Genomic DNA, 12875 nt, shown 5'->3' on the forward strand with positions numbered 1-12875 from the left:
ACCAAGAGAAACAAGATGCTACCTAATGAAGCAAACTGGGATAAAAAGCTGTGTGTTATCCTCAAATGATTTGAAAACCTTTTGGAATCCTGTCCAGAAAGGGACAAACAAAGAAAATAGTGTTCCAAAGTGTATGGTCCCAGAAGAAGGATGGGTCGGTTTTCTGACCGAGATTTATGCAAAAAAAGGCTCAAATGGTAAAAACCTAATGAGGAATTGTCATAATCCCCTAATCTCTGTATCTGCCGTAGGCATGTTTTGACCTGCTTCAAATGGGACATAATCATTTTAATGAGGTCAGCTTCAGGGTGTTACCCTTTGTAAATGTGGACACTCATTGCTTTGATTAAATCATGCAGTGTTGCATGGTTCTCTGTGTGCCTCCATGTGTTAATTAGGCAGTCCTTTCCAAACAGCAGCCGCAATGAATGAGTCGCAATGAGTCTAAACTTTCCGATTGTTCTTCAAAGTGCAGAGCGGTGCTGTTCTGGTGTTCTATCCAGCACCTAAACGCAGCTCAGCTTAGTGCCTAGATTAGCGATTAGAGAAGTGTGGGATCAACATAGGACATTTCTCCAACATTTAAAGAGAAGACACATTATTTATTTGAAGTCTCTTGGGGACCATTGGAATAAAAACACCCACCTCAGGGACTTCATTTGTTGAAAAGAAGGAAAACTCTAGTATGGACTGAATAGCTCTAATGTGACATTGTAATATCATGTTTGTACAATCTTTGAGGTTTGTGTCATTTTTCTATGTCATATATTAATGTAAAATCATGTTTATAGTAAGTGGAGTGCTCCATAACTAACTTCCGAAACAACAAAAAGTAAATTATGAAGGCACATTGTTTTGATTACTTGTGTATTATATTAATTAATGCTTGATTTATGAAGATTGGAGTGTATTTCTATCCTTTTTTTAGTATATTGTTCCCACCCTCAGAAGCCTTAACAGGATCAAACACCCGCGTGGGTCAAGTGTACAGAATATTGAGCCATCTTCCCCAAAAATGGAGGGGGAGGCATCTTCCATGTTTACTCTATGCAGATGATCTAGCTATTCTGGATACCACACAAAATGGGCTTCAAAGTAAATTACACACCTTTAATAATTATTGCGAGGCAAACCATTTAATAATGAACATGGAGAAAGCTAAGCTCAATATTTAGTAATAGGAATAAATGTAAACTTTCCCCATAGTCGGTTGGGAAGATGATTTTGGAAGAAGCCTCTTCCTATAAGTACCATGGTATGAATAACAATAAGAAATTAAACTGGAAAATGCATCTTGACACCTTAAAAACCTGGGCTTGACAACTGTAGGAGAGCTAAAGAAATTCAAAAAGGATTTTGATGGCCCTTCTATAGATCCAGTACTTGTTTGTATATAAAGCAATGGTCCCTCCACAACTGCCGTATGGGGTAGAGATCTTATGCCTTGGTTCAAAGCATTATTGGGAGAAGTTAGAAGACAAATGCCTGCCTAAAACCATTCCTAGGTCTACCCCTAAATGCCATGCTGCAAACAATAAAAGTAAATCTTATTGTATGGTTTTGGCACATACAGCTAATAGCTTCTGAAACAAAAGTGTTGATGTTTTGCACTAATTAAATATGTCAGAGTGAATTACAATGGGTAAGATATGTTAGTGAACAATTGTACCAGATGGGCAAATGTTTAATATAAATGATTTTAAAACTGAAAACCCCTATCTTTAACTAAGAAAGAGATAAAGAAGCCCTTTGGAATCCAAATGTAGAGCACTAAGTTACCTTGCTTCAAACAGAGCTACCTTTATTTAAGAGAATCTGTTCCCTATGTGTCTGTCTACTCATATTTCACTAAATTGCCCAATCCGAGAATGTGATTGATAATATTGAAATTCTGATTAGGGTTAAACCCAGTTTAGTCACACCAAGATTTCTTAGATGGAGATGTGAACTGTGTGTGTTGTTCTAATTTACACGTTTTAATGGAGTGTTTATATTTGATATCCACAAGGCGTCTACTCTTAAAACCTGTTCTCATGATATATAAATTATATATATGGTAATGCAGGGTGAATGCAATATGGATTTTATAGAATATGCATTTTTCTATGTAAAATGCACTGTGGGTAGATTGGTAATGGCTGTTAAGGCTTAGGATGATTTTAATGTGATTTTAATGAGTATTGTAAATGAAATAGCATTTTACTGTTTAACAGACCTATGGCCCTATTAAACGTATTTTTTACTACTACTATTGCATAGTGCAGTTTCTCATTTGTCCTATGACCCAAAGCATTTAAAAGTGATTTTATATTTAGCTGTTCCATTTCTGTTGTTGAGAATGAAATAATGTTGTTTTATGTTGCTATAGTTTTATTTTGCTTCATGTATGGGATGTCATCTGTATCACAGCTTAACTATTTCCCAACAATGGTATCACACACAAAAAGTGGACTGTAAATACCAATTTATGATTCATTAAAAAAATTGAATGAGCTCTTAAAAGAGGTTTATGGGACAATAAATTCTGGAAAAATCTTTGTCAAAATAGTTCCCTGAAAAACCCAAGATGCAAATGCTCCTCTCTTCTTAAGAGTAAGAGACTTCGCTATGGGTTACTAATAAGAACCTTGAGACACAAACGTAGTCCATCACTGCTAAGTTTCCATCATTTTGTCGCTCACATTCAGAGACTGCACTGATAAAAAAACACACTCCACCATAATGCCAGCGAAGCACCATATCTTTTTATCCATCTCGAAGGACAGACTGCACTCATGTCGTGCCACCTGTAGTCATTTCTCAAAATCCTATGAGGTGGCCAAAACGCTCAGAAAAACATGAAACTAATCATTTATTTAAGTGAAAAGCAATGTTGCTTGTTCCATACCACCGAGGACCTCTTCCCTAGAATTACACTAAAAGAATGGATGGATGGATGAGGTAAATGAGTCCTCGATGGGCCTGGGCGGGTGATTGGATGAACTGATAGGTGACGGATGGATGCTTTGTTTTTATGAATTGAATAATGAATGCATCAAGTAATCAATTAATTAATGGGGATGGGCTTATCGAGCCACTGAACAATGACATCCTGTCAAGATTCCAGCGTACTTTTCAGTAATTTGACTGGCCCAGTCCTAGTAATTTACTAATCTCACGTTTTGTTGTGTATTCAGTTTTCTCAAGGTGCCTTATTGCTTGTAATAAAACACATGCAGAAACCTGTGAAAAGGTGATCTTCGGTTTCTTTTTACAGGGAGTGATTAATTTTGTTGCATGTCAGAGTTTGATCTCAGAAGCGCCTCCCTCCTGCATTGTGGCTCGAGGATGTGAGGTGGGCTGTGGCTGTGGATGGGCATAAGGCTTACCCATGGAAGTGCAGTATTGTGTTGTTTCTCACTTATTTCGAGGTTTTTATAAATGCATTTCTAAGTAACATAGAGGGTTTAGACAGGCGTCCTTTGAGAGACTTCTGGTTCAAAGCCATAAAAGGTCACTTGATGGTATTTCACCGAAAGAGGGCGCAGGTCAATGGCCATATTATGCAACCTTGTCTCCAAAGCCTTCAGAGATGTGCCATGCGAAGCAGGGTCGACATCTAGGGGACACAGTAACATCTTGTCGTTTCAGTGACTAAAACACTTTCTTCTTTCGTGCCATTAATTTTGTCCCGATTCAGAAGCACAAACCTGCACAAATATCAAGATGCTGTCTATCAAATACACATAATTTAAGATCCACGCAAATTACGTGAATTTCAGCTATAGACCATTCTCAGAGTCACAATTCAGAATTTACATAGATCTCTTTTAGTTCATCAGTAATTGTTTGAGTGTCCAATGTCTCTACTTCTTCACTTCTTTGTAAGTCTAGTCTTGCTTTTCCTTGCAGTCATTTTTTGTGGACCACAATAGCAGGGCCACCACCTTCATGGATCCAAGAATTCCTCTACAAAGTGGACGACTACCCAACCATCTGACGCACAAGCAACATCTTCAGCGTCTCCGCAGCTACAGCGCGGGAGAGGTAATGATGCAAAATTGTTCCATAACTTTCTCTACTGCCTACTCACTGTACAAGCCCTGAATCCTGTACCATGCCTAATGTGGGGATGTGAGAGTAGCACAGCCAGGGTTTGTACTGCTTGTTCATCACAAGTATGGAAGGAAGAGTTAGTCAGAGCTTTTTCATTTTCATTTTTATTTTCATTAGATTTCACTGACACATGTAAAGTTTGAATCTGACGGCATTAAGAACAAATCTTGTCTCCTCCCAGAAAAAAGTGAAGGCCCCATTCCCAGGAATTGTTGCCCAATCAACTCACTGGAGGTTAGGGAGAAACATATTTGAAAGACAAGCCTTTCTTAGACGTTCTCAGACATTCATTTAAAGGTTGCATTTTGTTTCAAACTTTATTTTTCGGTCCTTCATCTAAATGTAAAAGATATTTACCCATTTCTTTGTACATGTCTGCGCCGTTACTCAGAAAAAATATATAAGTGTGCATTGTTTGAAAATTGAAGACCAAGGTTTCATCCTGACTTCATTTTAGAGACCCCTGTTTGTGAACTATGTTGTGTGCTGGCATGAACCCTGTTGTGATATTCTGTGTTTATTCTTCTATTTGACGAGTGAAGATCTTTTCATCATGTAAATACCAAGCAGATGGTCCAAGGAAGTGTCATCAAAAGATTTGTTTTAACTACAAATTCACGTGCATACGTATAGCTGATAATCATGTCCTTAGAAAGCCTGCCATTTTTGTAAGCGTATGCAATATGCAAACAAAATTGACAAGATTATATCAAAAATATAAAAATAAAGAGGGAGGCCTGACACACCAGCCCTTGCACTGAAGAGCACTCCTTTTCTGGTTCTGTCTGCGTTATTAGACAAAATGCCATCACTCACAGTATTGTGGATATAAAAGATAAAGTGGGCTGACCAGTTGCCTCGTGATGTTGTGGTGGGAGGAAGCTAACTATAAATGGCACCTGAACATACAACTGGTTCAAGAGGTCTGACCGAAAGGCCTTGTAATTATGTATTTTTCCTATGATTTGTGGGAAACATGAGGCTGGCGAGACAACCAAAGCGGACTGTAAAACACATCTAATGTGGCAATATGTCTGTGCCAGTTAATTTGAAACTAATCGTTTCACTGCCACACCACAGTCTGCTCTGTATAACTAATGTGTGAAATACAAGCCCAAATCCAGGAAGTATTAAGCTAGAAATCATCCTTACGAAATGTGTTTCTGCTCACATCCATACTTCAATTTCTGGAGATCAGAGAACAGCTCTCCGTCGTTCCCTAGTGAGCCGGCTGATCTGAAAAAGATTACCACATAAGTATACTTTAAGACATTTTAATGGAGCAGAAAGGTTTAGCAGACAATCTATGCTCAGTGCTTGAGGAAAGTAATAACACTCTGAAGTCAGAGAAAGAAAAACAGTGTTTTCCGAGACAATTAGAGACTGGAATTGCTTTCACAAGCCTGAATGGGGCAATCTGTATGCATTCTACAGAGCAGAATATTCTTAAACGGGTTCTTGTTCTCATCGTTTATTGGGGCCCCTTCTCTGTGTTTTTTTTCATAACTAATTTGCAAGACTGCATCTGGGGTCAACATTAGCTGTAGTATGTTTTCAACTTATGAGGAAACATTTACTTCTAAGTGTGCACTTTTTGGCTTGAATTCCAAGATAAACAGTGTTAAAAACCTTACCCAGCACATTTTCAGAATGATGATGGTTTTCAACCATTTTGTTTCGTGGTTGGATTTGTGGGACAGTCGTGAAATAGGGCTCATCGATAATATAGGAATTCACTCTCCCGATAGTCACATTCCAGTTTTAGCAACACAAAACAAGCAAAACAACATTCTCAACCAGACACCAAAGGCCTTGGCATATCAATTTCATTTACGTTTTATAAGGAAAACCTCTATAAGTGTAATTTTTTTCAGTGGATGAGGGCAACAAAGGGCATTTAAGGCTCATTTGGTGGGAGGTCTGAGATCCTCACACTGATCTTGAGCACATCAATAGTACGATCAAGTATGAGTAATATAGCCCCAATCAAAAGGAAAACAACTCATTGACTGAACACCCCGATCATCCAAGGCCAACATCCAGTCCTACCTATATAGCAGTGGGAAACCCAGTGGAATAAGTCTGGGCCATTTGTCCTGTAGGATGACCACCAACCTCTAAACCAACCCACTAACAACTTTGTGATTTAATATTCCTGGCACTGAAGTTCAATCAGTTCCTTTGAAAGATCCCTTGACGAAATATTTTGAATCAAGCATTATAACAACTGATCTGTCAGTAAGGATTCACCCTCTCCCCCTAAGCACCATAAGAGCAGCCTCTTACCTCCAGAATGAGCAGTATTTCACTATCATAACATGTAAAGCACACCAGTACATGCGTCCTACATTTTAAATGCACTGGACCAGCTCATGCCTTGAGCCTACTTTAGGGGTGACTTACATGTAGTAAAAGGGAATTTTGGGCCTGGCAAGTGCGTGCTCTTGCCAGGTCAAAAAGGCAGTTTAAAACTGCACACACACACACTGCAGTGGCAGGTCTGAGGCATGTTTACAGAGCTACTCATGTGGGTGATACAGTCAGTGCTGCAGGACCACTAGTAGCATTTGATTTACAGGCCCTGGGCACACCTGGTACTGTATGAGGGACTTACTGGTAAATCAAATATGCCAATCATGGAGAAACCAATCATCAATACAATTTACACAGTGCACTTACACCTTAGCCCTGGCCAGCAGTGGGGAAGTGCCCAGAGTCCTAAAGCCAGCAAAAACTAAATGCAGCACACATTCAAAAACAGACGGTCATAGGCAAAAAGGTTGTGGATAACCATGCAAAAAGTGACATTTCCAAGAGTCATTAATTGATCAAGAGTATGAACACAGAAATAACACAGGAACCTAGTCAAATCTTTGCAAGCATCATTCCGAGGTTGACCTCATGACTTTCTGTTTAGAGTTGGCTGGAGGAGTGCTTATGTTTACATATTTGTTTGTTCCTTGGCCACACTGCTTGGTTTGGAAGCCCATGTTATGAACCCCAGAGGTTATACAGAGATAAAGAGACATGCCCCCAGTTATTTAATAGTCCCCATGCACCTCACACAACTAGGAAGTAATGTGTTTATCTTCTTGGTTGAAAACAGATGGTGGTGCCTTTTTGTGCAGCCTCCTTCACGTTGGTGCCTTCTCCAGTCCTGCCAATGCAGAGCACCTTGGCTCTAAAGCTCTGTTGAGATCCTGTCTTAGGCCTCAGAGGCATAACGTAAGTGCACGAGCCACTTACCAAACACCCATGCACACATCATATGATGATGAAAAACTGATCCTAATTAAAGAGAAGTATAGATTGAAAAACTTCACTCTGAGGTAGAATTATTCATCAGAAGGCATAAATAGGGCAGTGAACTTGGACCTTAAATTCTTCCTGCTCCTCCAGGTCGCAAACTTTATATATACATTATTTGCCACCAGCTTCACACTTTTATGATCTTTCCTTCCACCTGACAATGCCAAAACATATAAAAAGCAAAGAGATCGATGGAGCACCACCTGATGCACCCTCAAGGGCCCATTGGAAGTTGCTGCTGGATCATCAGTGGCATAATTCCTTCTTGTATGATTGATAAATTTAGAGATGAGGACACACCTTTCATGAGGAGCGGTCGGTATTTTAAAAGCAAGCAACATATGGATAGTCTTTAGTGAGTACTTCTGCATTTGAAGTATGGGGAAATATACACAGAAAACATCTTGTATTGTCAATGCTACTGCAAACAGGAAAGGACGGTCCGATTAGTGGGCATTTCCTAGTTAAGTGCACAAAATAGGGCATTCATCCTCTGGCAGTTTTTTCCTCTGACAATATGACTAATTGATATAGTGACTGTGGCAACAATATGGTTACAGCCCTATTTTCACACTCTGGCAGTCTTAAAAATATTAGGTGAGGCCAAGTTACCTTGTCTTTTTGCCTTACATGCCACTGCAATGTCTTCCGTAATTCATATTTAGTGAATGGTTCTCAAGGTTCTCTTCTCTTTTTAAATGTTTGTTATCGCCAAATAGCACAGTAGAATAAGTATTCTACTGAGAGCACGAGTTGGTGTATCTATCTCACTTGAAGGTACAATGGATGTTTGTTAACAGTCATTCTCTTAATACCCACGCTCTGTTATGTCACAACAAAAAAACGAAAGCCAGAAATCTGTGGCAGTGGGACTTGCACTTAGGAATATTTGAGAATTAAAATATGATCCTCATACTCACTCTTACAAGAGATGAGTTCTTCACTGCAAAATTCCATCAGAATTGTGAGTGTTGAGTACTACCAATGCAGCGCTCCACCAAATCACGGTTACATCAATGAAGAGTTCTACAAATGGAGAGTTCCACCAAAGTAGTGTTACACCAAGGCAGTGTTCTACCAAAACTGTCTCCTCCAATGAATTGTTCTGCCAAAAAGTGAGATTTCTCTTCTTACCTACACGTTAATACGTGTCTGTGCTTGATTCCTCTGTGAGTGAGTGAGTGAGTGAGTGAGTTGGAAACATCCCTATAAACTGTTGGCATGGGCTGATCTACCTTCAAAAGCTAGAGGAGGTTCAAGAGGAGTGTTCAGATAGGACAGCATGGTACGATGAACCAATAAAAGAAAGTATTGAATCAAAAGGCTTGTAGTCTCTAGTGAAACTGGGACATGTTAATAAAAACAATGTGCAAACAAGTGCCTAATTTGAGCCAGTAGTTTCCGGTGCTCTGCACCAACACTTGATCGTCATCACCTGCGCTAATGACAGTCTGCCACTTGATGGCACTGTCCATCTGATTTGGAGATGAGGACAATAATAGTTGTTTATTTAAAAAGTTACTAATACCTGCCACCCAGGCCTTTCTTTGAGCTTTGGGGCCTGGGATAGTCTGATTTGTCACACTTGTAGGAGTGTGATAGTTAGTAGTTATGTTTGTACTGTCCTTGGCAGCGCTGGTCGGGGCAATGGGTGGATCAAGCTGCAGTGGTCTCCTGACGAGGGTCCTGGCAGTTATCTTTTTTACAAGATAAGCACTGGCGCATGCCCAGTACTTCAATTTTCCTACGTATGCAGGCTCAACGTGGTGCGTGGGCGCTGGTTATTCTCTTCAAAAGGGTACAGAGGAAGTTTCTGGCAACCGAGTAAATAAGTGTAGTTCTTTAAAAAGAATAAATCAACACTGTCCAACAGCCACACTTAGATTCTCGGCAGGCTATGCTAAATGATTCTCTTCCAAACATAAGCATAACATTATTTAGACTGGACCATCCGTATAGAAAACATCAGCTCCATGTATTTCATTTATTATTTAATTTATTCATTCTGCAAAAATTGTAAAGAGAAGCGTGCAAAAATAGTAAGTGTGAAGGTGCAGAAAAGCCTGATGTGTTTCAGCCTGTATTGCCGGTCTCAAAAAGCTTTACTCATGAGACGTACTGTTTGAGTTTAATTCTTCATCCTGCCGTTTGTATGCAGTGCAATGCCAGGTGTTGACCAGGAGCGTGCAGTGCTTTTTAAGATCACTGAGGACCCTGAGAGCCCCATTCAGTGCTCATTACTGGCGGATCATTGAGGATCTCAAGGATGATACATAGAAGGGGCAATGACAATAGTCTAACAGCCTTGGTGTGATGGCACTCAGCACCACGTGAGACAGGATTTTATTAAATCTGTGAAGGCGACCTTAAACCTTCTTCACTTTCACCCTGACATGTGTTTTTGATATAATACCACAATCTATTAAACCACTTTATTCTTCACCTTCTTCTTCAATTGCGGGTTTCCCAAAAAAAAAACTCAGGAGGGGGTGAACTAAGGGCCTGATTTAGATGCTGGCGGAGAGCGTTACTCTGGCACAAATGAGACGGATATCCTGTCCGCCGTATTACAATCCCATTATATCCTATGGGGATCATAATATGGCAGACAGGATATCCCTCATGTTTGTGACGGAGTATTCCCTCCTCCAGGATCTAAATGAGGTCCTGAGTTTGTTAGCAGCACTTCTCTTAATGCAGAAAACAAAACCTCTGTATTTTTAGTGACATGTGACTGCAGCTATTTACTCTCCTTCTAAATCTCTACAAAGTAATATGGGTTTAGATAAAGGAGAGGCCATCCACTGCAATATAGTGCTTCATATCATCAACCTTAGAATGATATTAAGCATTTTATTCAATAGCATCATAATGACACAGCACACATGTTGGTATTTGAGACTGGGGGGCCGATACCAAAGAATGTCCTCTGATAATAAGAAGACTCCAACTCATTGACAGGCAGCAACAACCAGGCCAATGAGATGGACTAGTCCATAAGAAAGGCTCAGTAGGATAAGTATATATTCAATGTGTGTCAATAATTCAGCTTCCATCGCATTCCATGCCCAACTTTGACTGAAGAGGGTGAAGCAGGTAACAACTCTCCAGATGCAACAGAATTGATCTGAACCTTACTAGCAACTTCCCTGCGAAAATTAAATGAATCATGATCCCATCCTACCTCTTTGTCTACAAACCACGGCTTCCTGGAGTGTATGGGGCACTTTTGTGGCTTAAATATAGGTTTAATCATACTAACGCGTAAAACGCTGTTGTCCAGATGTCCTCCTCCATTCCACTTGGGTATATATGGTCATCTTATATCATATTCCGATATAACTTTTGTTCCGTTTCTCCATGGTGACAGCTAGTGATGCTGAGTGCTTATGTCAGTAAGCCACCCTTACCTTACCATGGGAACTCTATGCATAGACCTAGTAACCTTTGCTGATAATATACATTGCATCTTCTTTGCTGTTTGCAGGCATCTGAAGTCTCTCGGAGTAGAGGTGCTTCTTTGTTAGCGAGGCCTGGTCATAGTTTGGTGTCAGCCATTCGAAGCCAGCATCAGCAGGAGGCTGTGCCACTGGGTGAGTGAATCTGTGTTTTTTCCCAACCAAGTGGTATCCTTTCACAAAATGTCTGTGAGCATAACACATTGTCAGCCCAATTTACATTAGGCTATATTTGGGAACCATTACTACTTTTAACAGAAGTACAACAAAGTAGTAAGTGCCTGATGTGTGAAAGGGTTTTTCCATTATCTGTCTATGGGAAGTGCATTAGTACATGTGGGCCAAAATTCTGTTCCACAGGTTTTACTAACCACTCAATACGTGCAAAAAATAGATACAGGTGTTCAAGTATTCTTAAAAATGTACTTTAATGGATGATGTTCTTACAAACTATAAGTAACTAGTGTAGCTAGCATGCAGCTATTTTTTTTATTTTCTGGAGTTAGATTTGACATGCACTTCTAGCCCGGGGGCAAATCAAATGTGAGTTGTCTGTATTTTAATATAATAATACAGATTAGTCTAAATAGACGATCACACTGGTCTAGACCCATGGTCTGCTGTTATAATGGCTGTCTTGAGTCCAACACTTAGGCCCTCATTACGAGTTCTGTTATTTCACCCAGAGCATCAACTGGGGGTGAAATAACGAAAATCGCAATTACGACTGTTTTTAGCCCTGGAATTACTGTGTCCGAAATCTCTCAACCTGAGAAAATCAGGCTTCTTAGAGAGGTTGCAGGGGCTAGGCCTGCAACACTGAACAGCGCCTCCCGCTGGTAATGCTACCTCCGGATAGACACAAGCATTCCCCTTGTCCCTGCCCCACAATACAGCACCCCTAACCCCACCGCCGCTAACGATGGGCCATAGTGTCGGAATGAAGGACTCCCTGATGAGAGGTGAATTTATACTCATTGGTGAAGTGATCCACGAGCCGTTTATCAGTTACACTCCAATCTACGGGCTGTAAAACTAACATAAGTTTAGGAAAATATGGGTGCAGTCTCTGTAGCAGTGGCAGGCACAATAGAGGCTGAGCGCCTTTTATCACAAGCATCTTCCTTTATGTGACTTGCGAGGCATACCATGGAAGCTTGCATCTTCAATTTTCAGAGTACAATATGTGATTTGTAATCATTTTTAGTGATGCTAAATTGGTTATTCACGCAAGGCAGAGTCTTAAGTGAGTCATGATGCCCACTCCTCACTAAGCAGTGGTCAGAAACTGGATGTATGGTTTACATATGAAAGCTGAGAGGCAATCCACAGTGAATTTTAGGCTGTTCTAAGGTAATAGCCTGGAATTTGACCTTTGCACTGAATGCGTTAACAGATTATTTAGAAGAGGCTATGCCAAATGGGGTGGAAAGATTAAATTTAAGATATTGGGTGAAGTTAGTTTGTGCAAGGCACTGTGAATATTTCTTACAAATTCCCCACAAACACAGAAGCTGCATAAGAGTCATTTAAGAATTCAATCAGTGATTCAGTTTGCAAATATATTATGCACGCATGCATAAAAAACCATTAAATTTGAACCAAAATGAATCTAAAACACAAAAACACAAAAACAATTGTATTAAAAGGACCATCACTAGTCAGTAAGGTGCTCTTACCAAATCTTTTTCCTAAAATCCCTTGGTAAGTTCGTTAAAAATTGTCTAACTACTTAACCTGTAGCTGAAAATATAAGGGTTTCAAACGTTTCTCCATCACAAACACTAAACTGAGACAAATCCGACCTCTATAACGTAATACCAGATTGCTTGCTAGTGGCAATATGCCAAATCTGAAAGTATGTTGACATTTTTCGCCCTAATATTTTTCAGGTCCTAATGAAATTGTTAAGCATGAATATACAGTGGCATTTACAAGCCTGTTGATGCCCTTATGTCGTTATTAGGCTTCCACCTACCTTTCATGAATATTTGAAGTATCCAAAAATGTGTA

At 39.9% G+C, this 12875-nt stretch overlaps 1 protein-coding gene across 1 annotated transcript in view; it reads left to right on the top strand.

Moving 5' to 3' along the window:
• Positions 1–12875, top strand: part of HECW1 (HECT, C2 and WW domain containing E3 ubiquitin protein ligase 1) — a 1026664-nt gene that overhangs the window by 853809 nt on the left and 159980 nt on the right. The window contains exons 17-18 of the mRNA XM_069216002.1: positions 3892–4026; positions 10892–10997. Of these exons, the coding sequence (XP_069072103.1) occupies positions 3892–4026; positions 10892–10997 (241 nt within the window). The remainder of the gene's footprint in view (positions 1–3891; positions 4027–10891; positions 10998–12875) is intronic.

The sequence above is a fragment of the Pleurodeles waltl genome, chromosome 2_1, assembly GCF_031143425.1.
Source record: "Pleurodeles waltl isolate 20211129_DDA chromosome 2_1, aPleWal1.hap1.20221129, whole genome shotgun sequence".
Taxonomy (NCBI): Eukaryota; Metazoa; Chordata; class Amphibia; order Caudata; family Salamandridae; genus Pleurodeles; species Pleurodeles waltl.